Raw genomic sequence first — 22,509 nt, 5'->3', positions numbered from 1 at the left:
GGCGGAGCTGGGATTAGAACCCGGATCCTCTGACTCCCAGGCCCCTGCTCTTTCCACTAGGCCACGCCGCTTCTTCACTTCTCTACTACTCTAATGGGGATGACGCGACAGAATCGGCTTGAAGACCGGTAACTAAAAAAAACATTCTACCGCTTCTCAAAACCGCCAGATCGTATGTAGGAAATGATTTTAAAATGTAGGGGGGCTCTGCTTGGATGATTATTTTTTCTCTTTTGAAGCCAAAGATTTGAGGGTACCTCCTTACTTTCAAAGCAGTACGGCAGATTAAGGCATCATCAACTCCACCAACTCTGTTTTATCATCCTCTCCCAAGTGCTTAGTCCAGTGCTCTGCACACAACAAGCGCTCAGTATAGAGACCGCTGATTGACTGACTCATTGATCAAGTCGTCGTAAGTGTCCGGAAGCTCACTGCTTGGATTTCGGCTCTTTCCCCTGGGATTTTGGAGGCCGGTAGAGAACCTTTCTTGAGAAGAAACCGATGTTAACGACGCCAAGGAGGAAGCAGAGCCCCAAGGCGCCGACGGTGTGGGCGAAGGAGGGAGGGATGGAGCTGGCCAACAGCCACTCTTTCCTCAGCGTCATGTCCAGAAATAAGGCCTCCATCTGGATGTGCGTCCCGACGATACCACACACGTGAAACAGCTGGTGGCTGTGTCCTGCAACATACAAACACACAAACGGGAGACCCTTTCTGTAAGATCCGACCCCAAAAGGAGCCCCCGAAGCAGCGTGGCCTAGTGGCAAGACCCCAGGCCCCGGAGTCAGAAGGAGCCGGGTTCTAATCCCGTCTCCGCCACCTGCCTGCTGTGTGACCTTGGGCGAGTCACTTCAGTTCTCTGGCCCTCAGTTTCCTCTCCCAGAAAATGGGGAGTCAATATCTGTTCTCCCTCCTCCTTAGACCGTGACCCCCACGTGGGCGAGAGACTGCGTCCGACCTAATTACCTTGTCTCTATCCCAGCACTTAGAACAGTGCTTGGCACATAGTAAGAGCTTAATAAACACCACTATTATTAGTTGTATTTTTTTAATGGTATCTGTTAAGCGCTTACAATGTGCCAGGTACTGTTCTAAGTGCTGGGGTAGACGCATGGCAATCAGGTCAGACACGGTCCCGGTCTTACAAGGGGCTCTCGGTCTTAATCCCCATTTGATGGATGAGGGAGCTGAGGCCCAGAGAAGTGAAGTGACTTGCCCGAGGTTACACAGCAGTCAAGAGGCGGAGCTGGGATTAGAACCCGGGTCCTTCTGACTCCCAGGCCCGGACTCTATCCGCTAGGCCATGCTGCTTCTCAAGGAGTTCAAGAACTAACACTGCTCTGTCCAGCAGGAAAGCCTTCCGAATCTCCCTTGAGCTCTCATCACTAGTGAATTTCTCAGCACTAGTTTAGGTGGCTCAGACAGAGGGAAAATAGTTGTGTGACTCTTCTTCTGCGACTGTTTCTCCTCTCGATTCCTGAGAGCCGTAGGTTAGTGATACCCAGTGACTTCTGTGGAGGCAACCGTTTGAGGAAAAAGACTATATTACTATATACTTGGGGGAACTCATGTTTGACTCTGGAGTTTATAAACAACCAAATTTCAATTGTTCAGTTGTATATGTATTGTCCAGATGGCTTGCATTTTTCTCTCTCTCCTCCTCTCTCCTCATCTCTTCTTTTCTTTCTTCCTCCTCCTTCTTTTCTCTTCTTCCTGCACCTGTCTCTACTCTTCCTCCCCCTCTCCTCATCTCTTCTCTTCCCTCCTTTTCCATCTTCCTCCTTTCTCCTCTTCCTGCATCTCTCTCTGCTCCTCCTCCTCCTCTCAACTCTTCTCTTCCCTCCTTTTCCGTCTTCCTCCTTTTTCCTCTTCCTGCATCTCTCTGCTCTTCCTCCTCCTCTCTCATCTCTTCTTTTCCCTCCTTTTCTGTCTTCCTCCTTCTTTCTCCTTTCTGCACCTCTCTCTGTTCTTCCTCCTCCTCTTCTCTCCCCATCTCCTCTCTTCCTTCCTTTTCTGTCTTCCTCCTTCTTTCTCCTCTTCCTGCACCTCTCTCTGCTCTTCTTCCTCTTCTTCCTCCTCCTCCTTCTCTCTGAAGTCTCCTTTCACTCATTTCCAGGCTCAGTTGCTCTCGCTCCGTCCTCTAGGAAGCTATAAGAGGAGGTGAAACTCAAATCAGTCCAGTCAATCGGTTCAATATTGTCGATGGCAGATAGCCCTGGCAAGGGATCAGTGGGAGAAGAGGAAAACGGGGGGGTAGAATGATCACCTGGGGATTTTGTCCTGTCACCCCTCACTCATTCATTCAATAGTATTTATTGAGTGCTTACTATGTGTAGAGCACTGTACTAAGCACTTCAGATGACCCAGTAATAGTAGCAGTGATGTTATTTGTTAAATGCTTACTATGTGTGAAGCACTGTATTAAGCGCTGGGGGAGATACAAGGTCATCATGTTGGACACGGTCCCTGTCCTACACAGAGCTCACAGTCTAAGAAGGAAGGAGAAGAGATATTTAACCCTTATTTTACAGATGAGAAAATTGAGGCCCAGAGAGTAACTTGCCCCAGGCCACATAGCAGGCAAGTGGCAGATTCAAATCCAGGTTCCCTGACTCTCAGGCCCGTCCTTCTTTCCATTAGGCCACAGGGCTTCAGTTAATAAGGAGAAATAGGGTGGCCTAGTGGAAGGACCCCTGGCCTGGGAGTCAGAGGACCTAGATTCTAATCCTTGGCTCCTCCATTTGTGTGCCGGGTGACCTTGGGCCAACCACTTCACTTCTTTGTGCCTCCCTTCCCTCATCTAGAAAATGGATATTGAGACTGTGAGCCCCACATGGACAGAGACTCTGTCCAACTCGATTTGCTTGTGTCCACCCCTGCGCTTAGTACAGTGCCGGGCACAGAGTAAATGCTTAACGAATACCATCATCATTATTAACATTAGTATTTAGACACGCGGGCCAGGGATTGTGTGCAGCCTAATTAACTTGTACCTACCCTATCGCTAGACACATAGTCAGCATTTAACAATTATCATTAAAAAAAAAACAACTTCGACCACTCCGCCTGGGAGCCTTGGAGATGGACAGATTTTGGAACTCTCCTTCGGTGACTCTCAGACGTCAGACTTGCGATCCTAGACCTCCTCCCCCCACCTCGCCCAGCCAGGGGCTCACCGATGTAGTCAAAACGGCCGGGGGCGAGTCTCTCAGGCAGGTGGGAGGCGTAAAGGAAGCAGGTGAGGAGAGCCACCGCCGTGTGCTTCAGGTGGAAGTCGTTGGCCGCGTTCCTGGCGCTCTCGCCTGAGGACACCAGCAGCTGAGGAAGGAAGAGAGACAGGCGGCCCTCAGGTGGACGGGAAAAGGACGAGCCCCGACTGACCCCCCTCTTGCCCCTCCTCCTAATAAAGCTCATCGAGAAGCGTGGAATGTAGATCCGCTGCGTGGAATCCATCCATCCATCCACCCATCCATCCATCAATCAGTGGGATTGCTGGAGAAGAAAGTAGCCATGGTAATAGAAATGGTATTATCGAGCCACCGTCCGAATGCAGTGCACTGTGCTGAGCGCTGACTGAACAGGGAACACTATAGTAAGCTCTTGGGACTGAATTCGGCGCGTTATACTACTACTAATAATAATGTTGGTATTTGTTAAATGCTTACTATGTGCCGAGCACGTTCTAAGCGCTGGGGTAGACACAGGGGAATCAGGTTGTCCCACATGGGGCTCACAGTCTTAATCCCCATTTTACAGATGAGGTAACTGAGGCACCGAGAAGTTAAGTGACTTGCCCAAAGTCACACAGCTGACAAGTGGCAGAGCCGGGATTCGAACCCATGACCTCTGACTCCAAAGCCCGTGCTCTTTCCACTGAGCCACGCTGCTTCTCTAGCCACGCTGCTGGGACTGCGTGCAGAGCACTGCATTAAGTACTTGGGGCTGGGGAGAGAGAGTCTGTACAAAGCGCTTGGGAATGAGAGTGGCACACTGTACTAAGCACTTGGGACCACACGCGGCGCCCTATACTAAGCGCTTGGGGCTGAGTGCAACTCACCGAGCTAAGCGCTTGGGACTGTGTATGGCACACTGTATTAAGCACGTGGGACTGTGGGCAGCGAACTGTACTGGGCACTTGGGAGTGAATGCAGCATACTGTATTAAGCGTTTGGGACTGCGTGCGGCACACTGTACTAAGCCCTCGGGACCGAGTGGAGTCCCCAGAACTAAACGCTTGGGAAAGTCCAACGGGAGCAGGCCTGCAACTTTTGTTTGTCGGCTCCTTTCGAGGCAAGGGTCCGAAACCTTATCTGGGAATGAGCAGCGGCCCGTTCCTCCCCTCCTCCCCCCGAACGCGTGACCCCCCCCTCCTCTTGCCCACCCCCCCCTTCGGCCCCCGGAGCCCCCGGGCAAGCCCGGGGGTGCGGTAGAAGCGGCGTACCCTGTAGAAGACGGGGAGACTGTCCCACGTGTAGGGGTAGACGAAGGCCAGCGTGCGGAGAGCCTTACTGAGCCGGGGCCGCTCCATCTCAAGAAACCTGCACGCGGCCAGGGAACAGAGAGAAGCGATCGCCGTCAGGAGCCCCCCACCCCAAAAAGGGGCTCGCAAAGTCAAAGCTGCAGGGCGGGGACCTGAGGGAGGGCGGGGGGCTTCAACCCCATCGCCTTCGCTCCTGACAACCAATCCATCCTTGGCATCAGTCATTTATTCGATCATATTTATTGAGCGCTTACTATAATGTTGGTATTTGTTAAGCGCTTACTATGTGCAGAGCACTGTTCTAAGCGCTGGGGTAGACACAGGGGAATCAGCTTGTCCCACGTGAGGCTCACAATCTTCATCCCCATTTTACAGATGAGGGAACTGAGGCACAGAGAAGTGAAGTGACTTGCCCACAGTCACACAGCTGACAAGTCCCAGCTCTGCCACTTGTCGGCTGTGTGACTGTGGGCAAGTCACTTAACTTCTCTGTGCCTCAGTTCCCTCATCTGTAAAATGGGGATTAAGACTGTGAGCCCCACGTGGGACAACCTGATTCCCCTGTGTCTACCCCAGCGCTTAGAACAGTGCTTGGCACATAGTAAGCGCTTAACAAATACCAACATTAAGTGGCAGAGCTGGGATTCGAACTCATGACCTCTGACTCCCAAGCCCGTGCTCTTTCCACTGAGCCACGCTGCTTCTCTATGTGCAGAGCTCTGTACTAAGACCTTGGGAGAGTATAATAACAATAAACCAGACACATTCCCTGCCCACAATGAGCTTACAGTCTAAAGGGACGGTATCGATTGGGCCTGGAAGTCAGAAGGACCAGGGTTCTAATCCCAGCTCTGCCACTCGTCTGCTGGGTGACCTTGGGTAAGTCACTTCACTTCTCTGGGCCTCAGTTACCTCATCTGTAAAAGGAGGATTAAGACTGTGAGCCCCATGTGGGACAGGGACTCGGTCCAACCTGATTATCTTGGATCTACCCCAGTGCTTAGTACAGTGCCTGACACACTTAACAAATGTTTACTAAGCCCCCCTCGTCCTCAACCTCCCGCCCATCACCCCGACTCGCTCCTTTTGCTCTACCCGTCTCCCCCACACAGCACTCGTGTATAGATGTAAATATCTATAATTCTATTTATTTGGATCAGTGCCTCTTTACTTGTTTTGATATGTATATATCTATAATTCTATTTATTTATATTGAGGCTACTGATGCCTGTTTGCTTGTTTTGAAGTCAGTCTCCCCCCTTCTAGACTGTGAGCCCACTGTGGGCAAAGATTGTCTCTCTCGGTTGCCGAACTGCACTTTCCGAGTACTTAGTGCAGTGCAGCGTGGCTCAGTGGAAAGAGCCTGGGCTTCGGAGTCAGAGGTCATGGGTTCGACTCCCGGCTCTGCCACTTGTCAGCTGTGTGACTGTGGGCAAGTCACTTCACTTCTCTGTGCCTCAGTTCCCTCATCTGTAAAATGGAGATTAACTGTGAGCCTCACGTGGGACCACCTGATTCCCCTGTGCTTAGAACAGTGCCCTGCACATAGTAAGCGCTTAACAAATACCAACATTATTAGTGCTCTGCACACAGTAAGTGCTCAGTAAATCCGATTAAATGAATGAATGAAATGCCATTTAAAAAAAAAAAAGAAAAAGTGAGGTGACTTGCCCAAGGTCACACTGCAGACAAATGGTGGTTTTAAAACCACCTGTCTCCAGTTCTCTAGAGGAAACCACCACCCCCCACCGTGGCCCCAGCCCCCGACGCCCAAAACACACACACACCCTCTCTTGCTCTCTCTCGTCTCACTTCCTTTTTTCCCCGCCTCCACAAAACCTCAGGAGAACTGAGAAGGCTACTGCTCCAACGGACACGGTGGCCACAGTTGGGAGTGGACTCAGAGCGGCGAGGAGTCTGAAATCCCTGCCCCTCTTGCCACAGAAATCTGCTGACCGTTGTTTTGGTCTCTAAGTTGCCTTAGCGTTTCTGCTTCCTCTCTCCTTCCGCGTCTGTCATCTAGCCCTTCTTCCCCTTTTTATTATTGGACGGTGCCCCCCCCCCCCCCCAGCCCCGAGGGGCAGGGATCGTGCCTAATTCCCACCTGGGTCTGCTTTTCCCGGCGCTCAGTACAGTGCTCTGCAAACACTTAACAAATCCTACTTTTACCACGACCACCACTGCACGTCCTGTTCCTGCCTAACCTCTCTCTCTCTAGCCATCTCCTGGCCCTGCATTAGGCCTTTTCTTTCAGTGACAAAGAAAGAGTAAAAGGGGCAAGGTTCTGTCTCACCTTCTTTTCCTCCTCTCAGAAGAGGATGAGCAGAGACCGAGCCGCGATGTGAGCGTCGAGAAGGTGAAGAAAGAGGAGAGGATTCTGGATAATCTGTAAACTGGCTCATCCCTCTCCTCCATCCTCCCAGTAATCCAGGGATGATTCATTGTCCCTCGTCTCTCATTATTATGATTATTAAAAGCTTGGCTTGGTGGATAGGGCATGGGCCTGGGAGTCAGAAGCGGGTAAGTGGCGGGAGCCAGGACTGTAATAATAATAATGTTGGTATTTGTTAAGCACTTATTACGTGCAGAGCACTGTTCTAAGCACTGGGGTAGATACAGGGTCATCAGATTGCCCCACGTGAGGCTCACAGTATTCATCTCCGTTTTACAGATGAGGTCACTGAGGCACAGAGAAGTGAAGTGACTCGCCCACAGTCACACAGCTGACAAGAGGCAGAGCCGGGCATTCGAACCCATGACCTCTGACTCCCAAGCCCGGGATCTTCGAACTGAGCCACGCTGCTTCCAACACAGCCTGGATTTTAGCTATTTGTTTCTATCTGGTCCCTTCACCTTCTCTCCCTACTCCCTTAATACTCTGAAGATTAAAATAAGAAGTGTGAACCCAAGTCTTCTCACTCCCGGCCCCGGCTCCTTCCACTAGGCCACACTCGGGGAAGAGACACGTCCCTGATTAGCGTCTTTGAGGACGGTGGTCAGTTCTGCTGGGGTCGGCAGGGAAGGTGGCCTAAATGAACCGTCGAGCGCTTAGTAGAGTGTTCTGCACCCAGCAAGCGCTCAGTAAATATGAATGAATGACTGTTTCTGCCCGGGGGGGTGGGGAGAAGGGGCTCTTCAGCTGCCAGGGTGGGCCTATAAAAAATAAAGGGGAGAGGGGACGGGGAGAAAGGAAAGGGGAGAGGGGAGAGGGAGAGACACTGCTGCTAATGAAAGGGCTCAAGAGGCAAGTCACACCACTAGGGGGCTCCCGGCCAATTAGTAGTTATTAATAATAATAATAATAATAATGTTGGTATTTGTTAAGCTCTTACTATGTGCCGAGCACTGTTCTAAGCGCTGGGGTAGATACAGGGTAATCAGGTTGTCCCATGTGAGTCTCACAGTTAATCCCCACTTTGCAGAAGAGGTAACAGGCACAGAAAAGTGAAGTGGCTTGCCCACAGTCACACAGCTGACAAGTGGCAGAGTGGGGATTCGAACTCATGACCTCTGACTCCCAAGCCCGGGCTCTTTCCACTGAGCTACGCTGAGCGCTTACTATGGGCAGAGCACTGTACTAACCGCTTGGAAGAGTACAATATAACAATAAACTGAAACAGTCCCCGCCCACAACGAGCTTCCAGTCTAGAGGAGGAGACGGATATTAATATAAATAAGGCACGGCGTAGTGGATAGAGCACGGGCCTGAGAGTGGGAAGGTCACGGGTTCCAATCCCGCCTCCGCCACTTGTCTGCTGTGTGGCCTTGGGCAAGTGACTTCATTTCTCTGTCCCTCAGTTACCTCATCTGTAAAATGGGGATCGTGACTGGAGCCTGCTGGGTGACCTTGGGCAAACTGATTCACTTCTCTACTGAGAAATTACCTATTTATTCACATTAATGTCCTTCTCCCCCTCTAAACCGTAAGCTTGTTATGGGTCGGGGGGAGACGGACATTAATGTGAATAAATAATTTATAATTACCCCGAGCTCGTGTCTGATAATTCAGCTGCACTCTATTCTTCCAAGCGTTTAGTACAGTGCTCCGCACACGTAAGCACTCAATAAATACCATTGATTGATTGATCATAATCAGATAATAATCATAATGTGGTAATCGTTAAGTGCTTAAAAGATGCCAAACAATGTATTAACCACGGGGCATCTAGACTGTGAGCTTGTTGTGGGCAGGGTCTGTCACTCCTTTCTGTTGTACGGCACTTCCCCAAGCGCTCAGTACAGTGCTCTGCACATAGTAAGCGCTTAATAAATATGACTGTAAGATAATCAGGTCAGAAATAGTCCATGTTCCACATGGAGGCTCACAGTCTAAGCAGGAGGATTTAATCCCCATTTTACAGATGGAGGATTTGGGGCACGGAGAAGTGAAGTGACTTGTCCAAGGCCATACAACAGACAACATACAACAGCCCACCGGACCCGTGCGCTCTCCATTAGACCACACTGCTTCTCAACTGGACACGGCCTCTGTCCACATGGAGATGTAGCCCTGAGGAGGGGTCCGAGGCCCCCCAGCCCCCTGCCCCCTCTCCCCGGCTGCCTGGGTCCGGGCGGTACCTGGAGTAGCAGGCGAGGCCGACGCTGACCACGGAGTTGAACAGGGCCAGGGGCACGTAGCAGCGGTGGAAGGCGGACCGGACCCAGGAGTCCGGGAAGGCGTAGGCGCTGTAGGCGACGGCGGAACCTGGGGGCAGAGGCGGGAGGGTGTCACACGGGTGAGGGAGGAGCTCAGGCCCAAGGCTTCCACTCGCCTGGGAACCAGAGGCCGGCCGGCAGGACACCGAGAAAATCTCCGTGGCGTTCGGGGGTCGTGGCCATTGGGCTCTTTGGAGGCGCTTCCCCCTAAATGGAAAGGTTGGAGCAGCGCAGAAAGTCAAGGCTAAGAGAGGCAGCACGGCGCAGTGGACAGAGCACAGGCCTAGGGGCCCTAATCCCAGCTCCACCCCTTGACTGCTGCATGACCTTGAGCAAGTCACTTCACTTCTCTGGGCCTCGGTTCCCGCATCTGTCAAATGGGGATTGAGACTAGGAGCCCCGTGTGGGAAGGGACTGTGTCCAACCCCATTTGCTCGTGTCCACCACAGTGCTTAGTATGGTACCTGACACGTAGTAAGCACTTAACAAATACCATAGTTTTTATTATTATAATTATTATCCTGAGCGATGACGCACAGGTGACATCTCGCATGGTACGGGGCGGTGCCATGACATTATCATACTCGCCATTTTAAGGAAAGCCGCTGAATCGGCCCAGACTTGGAAAGTTTTGGCCCGGTCCCTCCCTCCCTCCCGGGCGGTCTTTATGTCCCTCTCCGGTCCCCGCAAATGTGGGCGTCGCTTCCGAGCCGCGGCACTCGGCGGCCAGAGTCGAGGAGGGAGGAGGCTGAGCGCTGAGAATAAAAATTCCGGATCCAGTGGAGACCACTACCTTATCCGTATGGGACGGGGAACGGAGTGGCCGATACCGAGAAGGTCCAGAAAGCCTCAGTTACCTCATCTGTAAAATGGGGATTAAGACTGTGAGCCCCACGTGGGACAACCTGATTCCCCTGTGTCTACCCCAGCGCTTAGAACAGTGCTCGGCACATAGTAAGCGCTTAACAAATACCAACATTATTATTATAACGCCGGATGCTAAGCCAGACTCATCCCGGTGCTCGCTGGAGAGACGCCAGCATGCGTGACCGAGGGAGGGTGTGACAGCCGGAGGGGTCAGGGACGAGAGCTGCCCACCACATGTCTGGGATCCAAGGGGAGAAATCCTTCTTGAAGGCGGGGGGCGGACCAGATGACCTCTTAAAGTTCCGCCCAGCACAAGGATTCTGCCTCCCTGGGACATGAAATAATAAATGGCTTAGTGGCTAGAGCACGGGCCTGGAAGTCAGAAAGTCCTGGGCTCTAATCCTGGCTCCATCGCATGTCTGCTGTGTAATCTTGGGTAAGTCATTTCACTTCTCTGGGCCTCAGTTACATCATCTATAAAATGGGGATTAAGAACGTGAACCCCATGTGGGACAGGGACTGTGTCCAACCCGCTTAACTTGTACCTACCCCAGCGCGTAGAGAAGTGTTTGACGCAGAGTGTTTAACGAGTTCCATTATTATTATTATAACTGTGGTATTTTTAAGCACTTATTATGTCTATAGTTATACTGTACTCTCACAAGCGCTCAGTTCAGAGCTTTGCACACAGTACGTGCTCAATAAAAATGACTGAACGAACAAATGTGCCAAGCACTGTTCTAAATACTAGGATAGATACAAGCTAATCAGGTTGGATGCAAGATCTGTCCCATATGGGCCTCACTGTCTTAATCTCCATTTGCCAGATGCTGTAACTGAGACCCAGGGAAGTGAAGTAACTCACCCAAGGTCACAGAGCAGACACCTGGCAGAGCCAGGATCAGAATCCACATCCTCTGACTCCCAGGCCTGGGTTCTATGAGAAATTTCTGACCAATTTTGGCAGAAATCCAATTCCTCATCCGGAAGAGGGAGGCAAAACCGGGCAGCTCGCTTAGAACAGAGGTTCCGGTTTGTTCCGAGACCGGCAGGTTCTCAGCCACGGTTCTCGGGGTTCTCCCACGCCCAGATCTCGGGGCCAGTTACCATTATCATTACTATTATTAATAAACACCATACCATAATAATTATTAATAATAATTGATTTCTGGTGACCATAATAACAACGGTATTTGTTAAACGGTTTCTATGTGCCAAGCAGTGGGATTGATACAAGATAATCAGGTTGTCCCATGTGGGGCGCACAGTCTTAATCTCAAATTTATAGATGAGGTTTTAGGCACAGAGAAAGTCCCAAGGTCACACAGCAGACAAGTGGGGGAGTCCTCTGACTCCCAAGCCCATGCTCTTTCCCCTAAGCCACATTGCTTCGATTATTAATAATAACAACAACTGTGATATTTGTTGAGTGCTTACTATGTGCCAGACACTCTACTAAGCACTGGGAAAGATACGAGTAAATCAGGTTGGACACAGGCCCTGTCCCACATGGTGCTCATGGACTTTATCCCCATTTTGCAGATGAGGGAACTGAGGCCCAAAGAAGTGACTTGCCCAGGGCCACACAGCAGACAAGTGGCGGGGTCGGGATTAGAAAGAGATTCTTCTGAGTCCCAGCCCCGGGCTCTATCGACTAGGCCACGCCGGTTCTCTACAGAGAGTTAGTAGTCCTTGAAAGGGTGGGGCCGGGCCACCCCTCAAGTGCCTACTGAGGCCCAGCAATGACACCTCTGAGAAAGGATCCTCACCGCAAGGTGGGCGGCCAGCGGGACCCGGTTTCCAGCTCCTCCGTCTTTCCGTCCGGGCCGCCTTTCCGTCCAGCATTTTGACTTTCGGCATCCCGCCTCCCTTCACCTGGCCTCCTGCCCCCGAGTGCCACGGCTCGGAAGAGGCGCCTGCATTTACGTGTCTGCAGGGAGAAGACCCCGACTCTGGAGAGAGGGCGGGGCGGGGGACAGGGCAGGGACAAACATTTGCGTTTCGAGCAGACGTATTTATTAAGCGCTTACTGGGTACAGATCACTGTACTAAGCATTTGGGAGAGTATAATAGAACAGTTCAAAATACTATTGAACAGTAAACAGTGACGTTCCCTAATTAATATGATTGACTGAAACTGTTTACTTGTTTTGATGTCTGTCTCCCCCACTTCTAGACCGTGAGCCCGCTGCGGGCAGGGATTGTCTCTCTCTGTTGCTGAATTGTACTTTCCAAGCGCTTAGTACGGTGCTCTGCACACAGTAAGTGCTCAATAAATCAATTGAATGAACGAGTGAATGAATGAATGAAATGACGAGAGCCGAGGCGGGAGATGTTCCAGCCCCGGGCTGGGACAGGAAGTGGAGAGAGTCAGTCCTGGCCCTCCTAGGCCCGGGCTTCAAGGTGGACGGGGTGATGGGAAGGTTGGGGGGCGGGGTGGATGGGGTCCACGTGACTCTTACCTAAGCCGAACAGATTGACGGCGCCGTAGTCAAAGAAGTAGCAGATGTGTCGGGCCCTGAGGGACATGGAGCTGAAGGTGTGAGCGCAGCTGGAGACGAAGGGGTACACGCAGCTGGTCACCATGTAGACCAGCAGGGGCCAAGAGTAGGGGTCATTCCAAAAGTCCAGCCGACACCAGGTGGATAGCAGCTTCCACAGGAAGTACCTGAGAGACGGCGGTGGTCTTCAGGAAATGGCCGAGCGGAGCGGGCCGCCCCTCCGGTCCCCTGCCTCGGGGGAGGACGGAAGGCTTTGTTTCCGGGCCCGTTTCACCTCAGGGCCCCGTCCGCCTCTCTCCCGGGGAGGCTGCCCCGGGTCTGCCCTAAGATCTCAACCGTCTGCACCTGCCCCACCCGAGCGCGCTACTCAGACGCGGTTCAGGCCGGGGTAGAATATGGAAGTCGGTAGATCTCTGACCGTCGCCTCCACTCTCTCCCTTATTCCGCCTGACGTCACGCCTTCCTTTTCCATTCCCGGCCCGCGGCTTGGGGTCCGCTCGGATCCCAGATCATTTTCTGCCCACAATCTGCCCCCATCTTGAGAGGATTACTTGTTTTCCTCTCTAGGAGAAGGCCCAGTCTGAGATCCTTCGGTCCCTGCGCTGTTCATCTCCACCCCCTCTCCCTCCAACTTTGCGCGGTCACTTTGTCCTCCGGTCTGATTCTCCAGGTCGTTCGCCGGTCCACCCGTCCAATCCGATGACCCTGGAAAATTGCACCAGCAGGGCTCTACTCTAGCACCTCGGGCATTATAATTATATGCTCTCCAGCAAGAAGCAAGCTCCCTGGAATTCCACTTGCTAGGCCCTCTCCTCACTCCATCTTCTCTCTCTTTTCTCCTCCTCAATCGGCTTGGTCCTTTTATAACTAACTACCTTTTGGGAACAGAGAGTAATAATAATAATAACAATAATAATAATCTATATTGGTTAAGGGCTTACTACGTGCCAATCACTGTTCTAACAGCTGGGATAGACCCAGGATAATCAGGTCAGAAACACAAGGGGCTCACAGCCTACGGGTATTGAATCCCCGTTTGACAGACGAGGAAACGGAGACGCAGAGAAGTGAATCACCTTGGTCCCCCAGGAAGGAGATGGTGGGGCTGGAATTAGAACCCGAGGCCGCTGCCTCCCAGGCCTACGTTCTTTCTACTAGGGTGAGTTTCTTCTCACTTCTAGGTACCACCCCCCCGTCTCCTCTCCGTTGATCTCTGTTAGACAGGACCTTGGGGGGCAAAATGGGACATACCAGGCAGGCAGGAAGTGGGTCCAGATGTTTAGCGTTTCATTTGTCAGCTGGAAAACGCTGAGGAGGCAGTCGGTAGCCGAACTCTGCGGGTGTCGGTAGCCAAAGATGATGCCTCGTTCGTGGAACACCTTCAGGAAAAGAATAACCAGACTAGTAGAAGGAGCACAGGACTGACAGTGGGTTTTTTTCTTTGGGGTTTTTTTTTATGGTATTTGTTAAGCCCTTAAATTCACTGTGGGCAGGGAATGTGCGTGTTTTTATGTAAATTGTTTTTACGAGATGTTCTTCCCCTTGACGCTGTTTAGTGCCATTGTTCTTGTCTGTCCGTATCCCCCGATTAAGCCCGTCAAACGGCAGGGACTGCCTCTATCTGTTGCCGACTTGTTCATCCCAAGCGCTTAGTAGATAGAGACGGTCCCTGCCGTTTGACGGGCTTACAGTCTAATCGGGGGAGACGGACAGACAAGAACGATGGCAATAAATAGAGTCAAGGGGAAGAACATCTCGAAAAACAATAGCAACTAAATAGAATCGAGGCGATGTACAATTCATTAACAAAATAAATAGGGTAACGAAAATATATACAGTTGATCGGACGAGTACAGTGCTGTGGGGATGGGAAGGGAGAGGTGGAGGAGCAGAGGGAAAAGGGGAAAAAGAGGGTTTAGCTGCGGAGAGGTAAAGGGGGGTGGCAGAGGGAGTAGAGGGAGAAGAGGAGCTCAGTCTGGGAAGGCCTCTTGGAGGAGGTGAGTTTTAAGTAGGGTTTTGAAGAGGGAAAGAGAATCAGTTTGGCGGAGGTGAGGAGGGAGGGCGTTCCAGGACCGCGGGAGGAAGATCACACAGCAGACACGTGGCAGAGCCGGGATTAGAACCCAGGTCCTCTGACTCCCAGGCCAGGCTCTTTACACTAGACGACGCTGGTTCTCGGAGGCAGTCGGGAGATTCGGGTTCTAATCCTAGCCACTGGCCTGTTGTGTGACCTGGGTCAGGTTACTTAACCACTCTGGGCCTCAACATCCTCCTCTAAAAAATGGGGATGAGATTATTATTTTTATAGTAGTTAAGCCCTCATTATGCCTCAAGGATTGTTCTAAGCCCTAAGGTAGATAAAAGTTCATCAGTCCCTGCTCTGCGTGGGGCTCACCGTTTAAGTAAGAGGGAGAACAGGTGCTGAATCCCCATTTTACAGAAGAGGAAACTGAAGCACGGTGAAGTGAAGTGACTCACCCTAGGTCATGCAATAGGGAACTGGTGGAGCAGGGATTAATAATAATAATAATAATAATAATAATGGTATTTATTAAGCACTTACAGGCACTGTACCCAGGTCCTCTGACTCCCAGGCCCTTGATCTCTCCACTAGGCCACGCTACTCCCCCACTCTCCCCTCCACCCCCACTTTCCGACCCCTGCCATTTGGGGACAGGAATCCCCAAATCCCCAAATCCCCAAATCAATCCAATCTGATTATTTTATCAGCCCAGCGCTTAGCACAATGCTTAAGACCTAGTATATGCTGAATAAATACCTCCCCTGTCATTCATCCCTCTGCCGCTGCCCATTCCCCATAGATCCCCAAGCTGGTTGTGAGCAGGGAATGTGTCTGCTTATTGTCATACTGTCCTCTCCCAGATGCAGAGTGCAGTGTTCTGCGCTCAATAAATACGACTGACTGACTGACAGAGGCCGCACTAGCCCCCACCCAACCACCCATCGATGAATACAGACCCAGTGCTCATTTTCCTGCCCACAGACATTTTTCACGAGCACTGGAGAAAACGGATAAGTGCCTCCACTAGCCATTAGCCATTAGCTTTCACCACACTTCGCCTCTGCCTCCTTTCGCCGAAGCGGCCAGCCAGAAACCAAACTGACTGACCGGCGTTTCTCCCCGTCCCCGTGGGCCTGGACTGGGCTCCCGCTAGCACCTGGATATTATGTCCCGTCTCCCAGAGGCCCTTAGGGCTGGGTTTATGCCCCATCCCTGGCCAAGGGTGTGGCCAGTTTAGTTTCGCGGTGTGGCATTAAATTGAGCTTTGTCGGGTTGGCTTCCTACTGCCTCTCGGGTTCCTCGGGAGCAGAGAACACGTCACTCCTTGACTCCAATTTCCCACGGCACCGAACCGCGGGGGCGCTCCGTAAATTCTAATACTACTGCCTCCCCCCCTTTTTTAATGGCATTTGGTAAGCGCTTACTATATGCCAAGCACTGTACTAAGCACTGGGGTAGACACAAGCCAGTGAGGTTGGACACAGTCCATATCCCCCTTGGGGCTCTCAGTCAATCCGCATTTTACAGATGAGGGAACTGAGGCTCAGAGAAGTGAAGTGACTTACCCAAGGTCACACAGCAGACAAGTGGCAGAGCCGGGATTAGAACCCGGGACCTTCTGACTCCCAGGCCTGTGTTTTATCCATTAGACCACGCTGTTGTAATTATTATTATTCTAATAATTACTTCTTTTTATTATTATTAGTCTGTGATTTGTTTGGGATTCTGCCCCAAGGCAATGTGCTGGATCTGATTCTTTGATTCCAATTAAAAACTGGAACGAGGAAAACCAAGCTTTGAATTTTGTCAAGGAACCATTTCATCCAACTCAAAGCATTCTCCGAGGAGCCCTCTTTCGGAACCGAAATGTCACGGAAGAGCTGTAACTGCCTCTTCTCTACGTGTCGGGCAAGTTTCTGAATCCTATTTCCTATCGGTTTCCGACGAGGGCGGCCGACATAAACTGAGATGCCGCAGAGCCGCACACGAGTTAAAGTGACGGTCGAACCGCTGCGATATCTAAATGCAATTACATTTTAATTGGAACCCTGGATTGTGTTTTAATTAGCTCATTATCTAGAGTGATTCTGATACAGTCCCTCCCTGCATTCTGGCACAAATCAGCTTCCCCATCTTATGATTCTTGAAAACATCACCTTATCCAGATCAACGAGTTTTCTAGGCTTTTAGGGAAGCTGATGACTTCATATCCTGGCTGCGGGGGACGAGTGGTTCAGTTTGAAGGAGAAAGGCACCAGTATTCTTCCTGGCAGGTAATTCTTCTCCCCTCTACCTGGATCTTTCTTCCAGGAGAAGCCTGGGCAGAAGCAGTGTGACTAGGTGGAAAGAGTATGGGCCTGGGAGTCAGAGGACCTGGGTTCTAATTCTGGCTCCACCACTTGCCTGTGGCATGACCCTGGGTGAGTCACTTCACTTTTCTGTGCTTCAGTTCTTGTCATGTGAAAATGGGAATAAAATACCTGTTTTCCCTCCCTAATAATAGTAATAATAATTGTGATAATTGTTAAACGTCTACTATGTGGCAGGCACTGTATTAACCACCGGGGTGAATTCAAGCAAATCGGGTTGAACACAGTCCCTGTCGCACTTGAAGCTCAGTCTTAATCCCCATTTTACAGCTGAGGTAACTGAAGCACAGAGAAGTGAAGCGATTTGTCCAAGGTCATACAGCAGACAAGTGGCATGGCCGGGATTAGAATCCAGATCCTTCGGACTCCCATTCATTCATTCATTCATTCAATAGTATTGATTGAGCGCTTACTATGTGCAGAGCACTGTACTAAGCGCTTGGAATGGACAATTCGGCAACAGATAGATGACGGGCTCACGATCTAACTGGGGGAGACAGACGGCAGAGCAAAACAGAACGAAACAAAAGCAAGACAACATTATCACGATAAATAGAATCAAGGGGATGAACAGCTCATTAACAAAATAAATAGAGTAATAAATAATATATACAAATGAGCACAGTGCTGAGGGGAGGGGGAGCAGAGGGAAAGTGGGCTCAGCTGAGGGTAGGGGAAGGGGGAGGCGCAGAGGGTGGAGGAGGAGCAGAGGAAAAAGGGGGTAGCTCGGTCTGGGAAGGCCTCTTGGAGGAGGTGAGCTCTCAGTAGGGCTTTGAAGAGGGGAAGAGAGTTGGTTTGGCAGAGGTGAGGAGGGAGGGCATTCCAGGACAGCGTTAGGACGTGGGCCAGGGATCGACGGCGGGATAGGCGTGAACGGGGGACGGTGAGGAGGTGAGCGGCAGAGGAGAGGAGTGTACGGGGTGAGCAGCAGTAAGACAGAAGGGAGGGTGAGGTAGGAGGGGGCAAGGTGATGGAGAGCTTCGAAGCCAAGCGTTGAGGAGTTTTTGTTTCGTGCAGAGGTTGATAGGCAACCACTGGAAGTTTTTAGCTGGGGGGGTCGTGTAACTAGTTAGCATGCCAGAGTCTCGTTCGTTATCGGAATCAGGCCCATCCTCTATCCTCCCAGGCCTGTGCTCTATCCTCTAGGCCATGCTGCTACACAGACGAGAGCCCCCTGTGGAAAAGGGACTGTGTCTGACCTCATTAACTTGCACCTGCCCTAGCGCACAGTAATAATAATAATGGAATTTTTTAAGCGTTTACTATGTGCCATGCACTGTTCTAAGCAGTGAATAATAATGGTATTTGTTAAGCACTTACCATGTGCCAAGCACTGTTCTAAATGCTAGGGAAGGTAAAAGGTAATCCAGTCCCACGTGGGGCTCGCGGTCTTAATCCCCATTTTACAGATGAGGTAACTCAGGCCCAGAGAAGTTAAGAGGCTTGCCCCAGGTCACACAGCAGACAAGCGGCGGGGCCGGGATTAGAAACCACGTCCTCTGACTCCCAAGGCCGGGCTCTTTCCGCTGTGCCACGCTGTTTCTCACGCCACAGTGCTTGGCACACAGCAAGAGCTTTGAAAATACCACGGTGATGATTAAGCCCGCTCTCTGTGGTTTCAGTGCTTTCGCTGCCTGAGCTGGAGCAGAGGGAGGCATGAGAACTTGAGTGCGCTGAAACGGCATTTCCTTATTCAGCGAGAAGAAGTTCCCTTGCCTCCCAAAGCCGGCTCTCGTGGAGTGATTTCACACTGAGGTTTAGTGGGGCTGATGGGCGGACGAACCACTACAAAGAAGACCTTTTCCAAGTCATTGCTGAGCAGTTTGAAGCCGTGAAGAGCAGCCCCGGAAGGCTGTTTTTCAGTCACATGTAACTAGTGACTAGAAATGAATTCCCGTCACCCACTGCATCCCAAGCCTCACGGCAGAGTCAGAAAGAGATTGAAAAAATTGTCCTTCTCCCTTGAGGAGAATAGCCGCGTCCAGTCTCCCCAGTCTCCCTTGTTCGAGTGAAAGCTCCTTGTGGGAAGGAACTGAGGCTTCACACGGGCCTGGGAGTCAAGAAGGACCTGGGTTCTAATCCCGGCTCCGCCACTTGTCTGCTGGGTGACCTTCGGCAGGTCACTTCATCTTGCTGCAGAGTGGTGTAGTGGATAGATCACAGGCCTGAGAGTCAGAAGGTCTTGGGCTCTAATCCCAGCTCCGCAACTTGTCTGCTAGGTGACCTTGGGCAAGCCCTTAACGCTCTGGGACTCAGTTATCTCATTTGTAAAATGGGGATTGAGAGTGTGAACCCCATATGGGACAGGGACTGTGTCCAATCCGATTTGCTTGTATCCACCCTAGCGCTTAGTAGAGTGCCTGCCACATAGTAAGCGTTTAATAAGAACCACAATTATTGTTATTATTCTCTGGGCTTCAGTTCCCTCATCTGTAAAATGGGGATTAAGACTGTGAGCCCTGTGTGGGACAGGGACTGTGTCCCTGCACAATTACCTTTTATCTAACCTGGTGCTTAGTACAGAGCCTGGCATATAGTAAGCATTTAACAAATACCACAATTATTATTCCCTTCTTTTTTGGTTATTTTTCTGGTATTTGCCAGGTGCTTACAATACGTCAACCACGGTACTGAGCGCTGAGGTAGATACAAGTCATTCAAGCTTGGACACGGTCCCTGTCTTTCTCATGGTCTAAGAAGGAGGGAGAACAGGTACCTAATCCCCATTCGACAGATGAGGAAACTGAAGCACAGAAAAGTTAGGTGACTTATCCAAGGCCACAGAGCACCAGACAAGTGGCGGTGCCGGGATTAGAATCCAGGTCCTCGGAGTCCCAGCCCCACGCTCTTTCCACTAGACCCCGCTAGTGGAATACCATCCTGGCTGGGAGCGGCCCCTGTAGCGATGCTTTTGACTGGCGGGAATGCCATCGAAGAAGATGGCCAGGGCCACGGTGGAGGCTTTTTGGGGACCCCGCTCCCCCACCCCCCATTCCTGCCACCCCCACCTACCTTGGGCATCTGGTCTATGTTGAAGGAGCGGGGGAGTTTCCAGGTGAGCACCATCTGGTCCGTGCAGAGGGCGGTGCTGTAGCTGGGGTAGAGGCCTCAGGAGGTCCAGCCTCTCTCCCGGAGGATCCAGTCCCGGCCTCCCCCCGCCGCAGCCAACGCCTGCCTGATCCGGTCCTCTCCCCGGCCCACTTCCTTGGGACCTAGGGAGAGCAGGGGAACAAACGTGAGATGCATCTTCAGCCATGGATGTGGGACAGGATGGTCCTTTTTTTTATGGTATTTGTTAACTCGCACTATGTGCCAGGCATTGTACTAAGTGCTGGGATAGATACAAGCTAATCACGTAGGACACAATCCCTATCCCACATAGGGTTCACAGTCTTAATCCCCACTTTACAGGATGAGGGAACTGAGGCATAGAAATGAGAGGCCTTGCCCAAGATCACCCAGCAGGCAAATGGCGGAACCGGAATTAGAAGCCAGATCCTTCTGACTCCCAGCCCACGGTCTTTCTACCAGGTCCGGCTGCTTCGGTAGCCCCACCTGGGCTACCTACAGGCAGTTTGGGCAACGCTGGAATTCCTTCTCCCGCCTTATAGATGTTGGTTGGCGGGACCTCCCCAGAGTCGGCTTCCAAGTGCTCCCTGCAGAGCCGAGCGCTGCGGAGACTCGGGTCGGGCACCGGTGGGCTGTCCGGACATCAGTGCAGGCCGAGGAGCGGCCCGGTCTACAGGAAAGAGCCCACACCTGGGATTCAGAGGACCTGGGTTCTAATCCTGGCTCTGCCACTTGTCTGCTGTGTTACCTTGGGCAAATGACTTCACTTCTCTGGGTCTCAGTTTCCTCATCTATAGAATGGGGTTAAAAGACCTGTTCTCCCTCCTACTTAGACTGTGAGCCCCATGTGGGATAGGGACTAGCCCTGATCTGATTATCTTGTATCTACACTAGTGCTTAGTACAAAGTAAGTGCTTAACCAAAACCACTGTCATCATCATCACTTAACTCCTCTTGCTGCTGTTTCCTAATCTGTAAGGATGAAATCCTACTCCTTTTTTTTAATGGTATCTGTTAAGTACTTACTATGTTCCAGGTGCTGTACTAAGCGCTGGGGTAGATACAAGATAATTAGGCTGGACATAGTCTGTGTCCCATGTGGGGCTCAGAGTCTTAATCTCCATTTTACAGATGAGGTAACTGAGGCACAGAGAAGTTAAGTGACTTTCCCAAGGTCACACAACAGCCCAGTAGAGGAGCAGGAAGTAGAACTCAGGTCCTCTGTCTCCCAAACCTATGTCCTTTCCACTAGACCATGCTGCTTCCCTAATGGGACAGGGACTGGGTTCAGTCTGATGATCTTGTATCTACTTCAGTACTTAGTACAGGTCCTGTCCCTTAATAATAATAATAATAATTATATATATATATATATATACATTTCATTGTCCACCTCCTCTCAGTCCTCAACTCCAGTGACCTCCTGCTTCACCCAAACTTGCACACTCACCAAGTTGAGCACAGAATTGATCTCAAAAGGCAACATGGTCTAGAGGAAAGAGCAGAGACATGGGGGTCAGAGGATGTGGGTTCTAATCTCAGCTCTGCTATTTGTCTGCTGTGTGAGCTTGAGTAAGTGACAACATCTCTGGGTTTCAGTGACATCATCCATAAAATGGAGATTGAAATTGTCACTCCCACGGGGGCCATGAACTGTTTCCAAACTGATTAGCTTGTACTCTCCCAAGTGCTTAGTACAGTGCTTTGCACACAGTTAAGTACTCAATGAATAAATCCACTAAAGCGCTTAGAAGAGTGGCTGGCACATAGTAAGTACTTTCCAGTGTCTAGAGCAGTGCTTGGCACAAAGTAAGTGTTTAACAAATACCATTATTATTATTATTGTTATTATTATCATTAACAAATACCATGTAAAAAAAGAGTCACATAGCAGGCAAGGGGTGGAGCCAGGATTAGAACCCAGGTCTCTTGACTCCCAGGCCCATGATCTTTCCACTAGGCCATGCTGTTTCATCACTTTGAGTGCTTAATACATACCATTACTACAGCTACCATCGCTCTAACAGAGCTGATGGGGGAATGGAGGGAGAGAGAGACAGATGGAGAAAAGAAGAAGGAAAATAGAGGGGGAAAAGGAGGGAGAGAAAAGAAATGGAGGGAGAAGGGAAAGGGAAGGCAACAGACTGCTCAAACATTTCTTTCCCTTTCCTAACTTGTCAGCTCACTCTCAGTCGCACGCTGCCCTTAATGTCAAGCACAAAACTGCTTTGACCATCAGCTCCTTTGCCTTGCGACACAATTTCACATGTGGCAAGCAACACCTTCTCCACCTCATGGCGGAGGGGATGTCAAAATCTCCCTGGAGTTCAGCCCATCAGTTCTTTTCCACCCAAACTTCTCCCACACTGCTCCAAGCACTTATCACAACTCGTCTCTACGACTGCATCGGCCTCCTCGTCGACCTTGCCGCCTCTTGTCTCTCCCCACCCCAGTCCATACTTCATTCTGCTGCCCAGATCATTTTTCTACAAAAACTTTCAGGCCACCTCTCCCCACTCCTCAAGAAACTCCAGCGGCTGCCTG

General features: G+C 51.0%; 1 protein-coding gene and 1 non-coding gene across 2 annotated transcripts in view; both read right to left on the bottom strand.

The window, feature by feature from the left end:
- Positions 1-22,509, bottom strand: part of PAQR5 (progestin and adipoQ receptor family member 5) — a 38,741-nt gene continuing 16,232 nt past the window's right edge. The window contains exons 2-8 of the mRNA XM_029064644.1: positions 19,909-20,108; positions 13,756-13,883; positions 12,466-12,671; positions 9,059-9,185; positions 4,442-4,538; positions 3,177-3,318; positions 1-679 (exon numbers count right to left, since the gene is read on the bottom strand). Of these exons, the coding sequence (XP_028920477.1) occupies positions 429-679; positions 3,177-3,318; positions 4,442-4,538; positions 9,059-9,185; positions 12,466-12,671; positions 13,756-13,883; positions 19,909-19,962 (1,005 nt within the window). The 5' untranslated portion in view covers positions 19,963-20,108 and the 3' untranslated portion in view covers positions 1-428. The remainder of the gene's footprint in view (positions 680-3,176; positions 3,319-4,441; positions 4,539-9,058; positions 9,186-12,465; positions 12,672-13,755; positions 13,884-19,908; positions 20,109-22,509) is intronic.
- MIR1409 (microRNA mir-1409) lies at positions 18,540-18,623 on the bottom strand. The gene has a single exon (NR_034883.1). It is a non-coding gene; the product is annotated as a microRNA mir-1409 (primary transcript).

The sequence above is a fragment of the Ornithorhynchus anatinus genome, chromosome 5 (genome assembly GCF_004115215.2).
Source record: "Ornithorhynchus anatinus isolate Pmale09 chromosome 5, mOrnAna1.pri.v4, whole genome shotgun sequence".
In the NCBI taxonomy this organism is placed as follows: Eukaryota; Metazoa; Chordata; class Mammalia; order Monotremata; family Ornithorhynchidae; genus Ornithorhynchus; species Ornithorhynchus anatinus.
The sequence above is the reverse complement of the archived record's forward strand: the minus strand, read 5'-3'. Positions and strand labels throughout refer to the sequence as shown.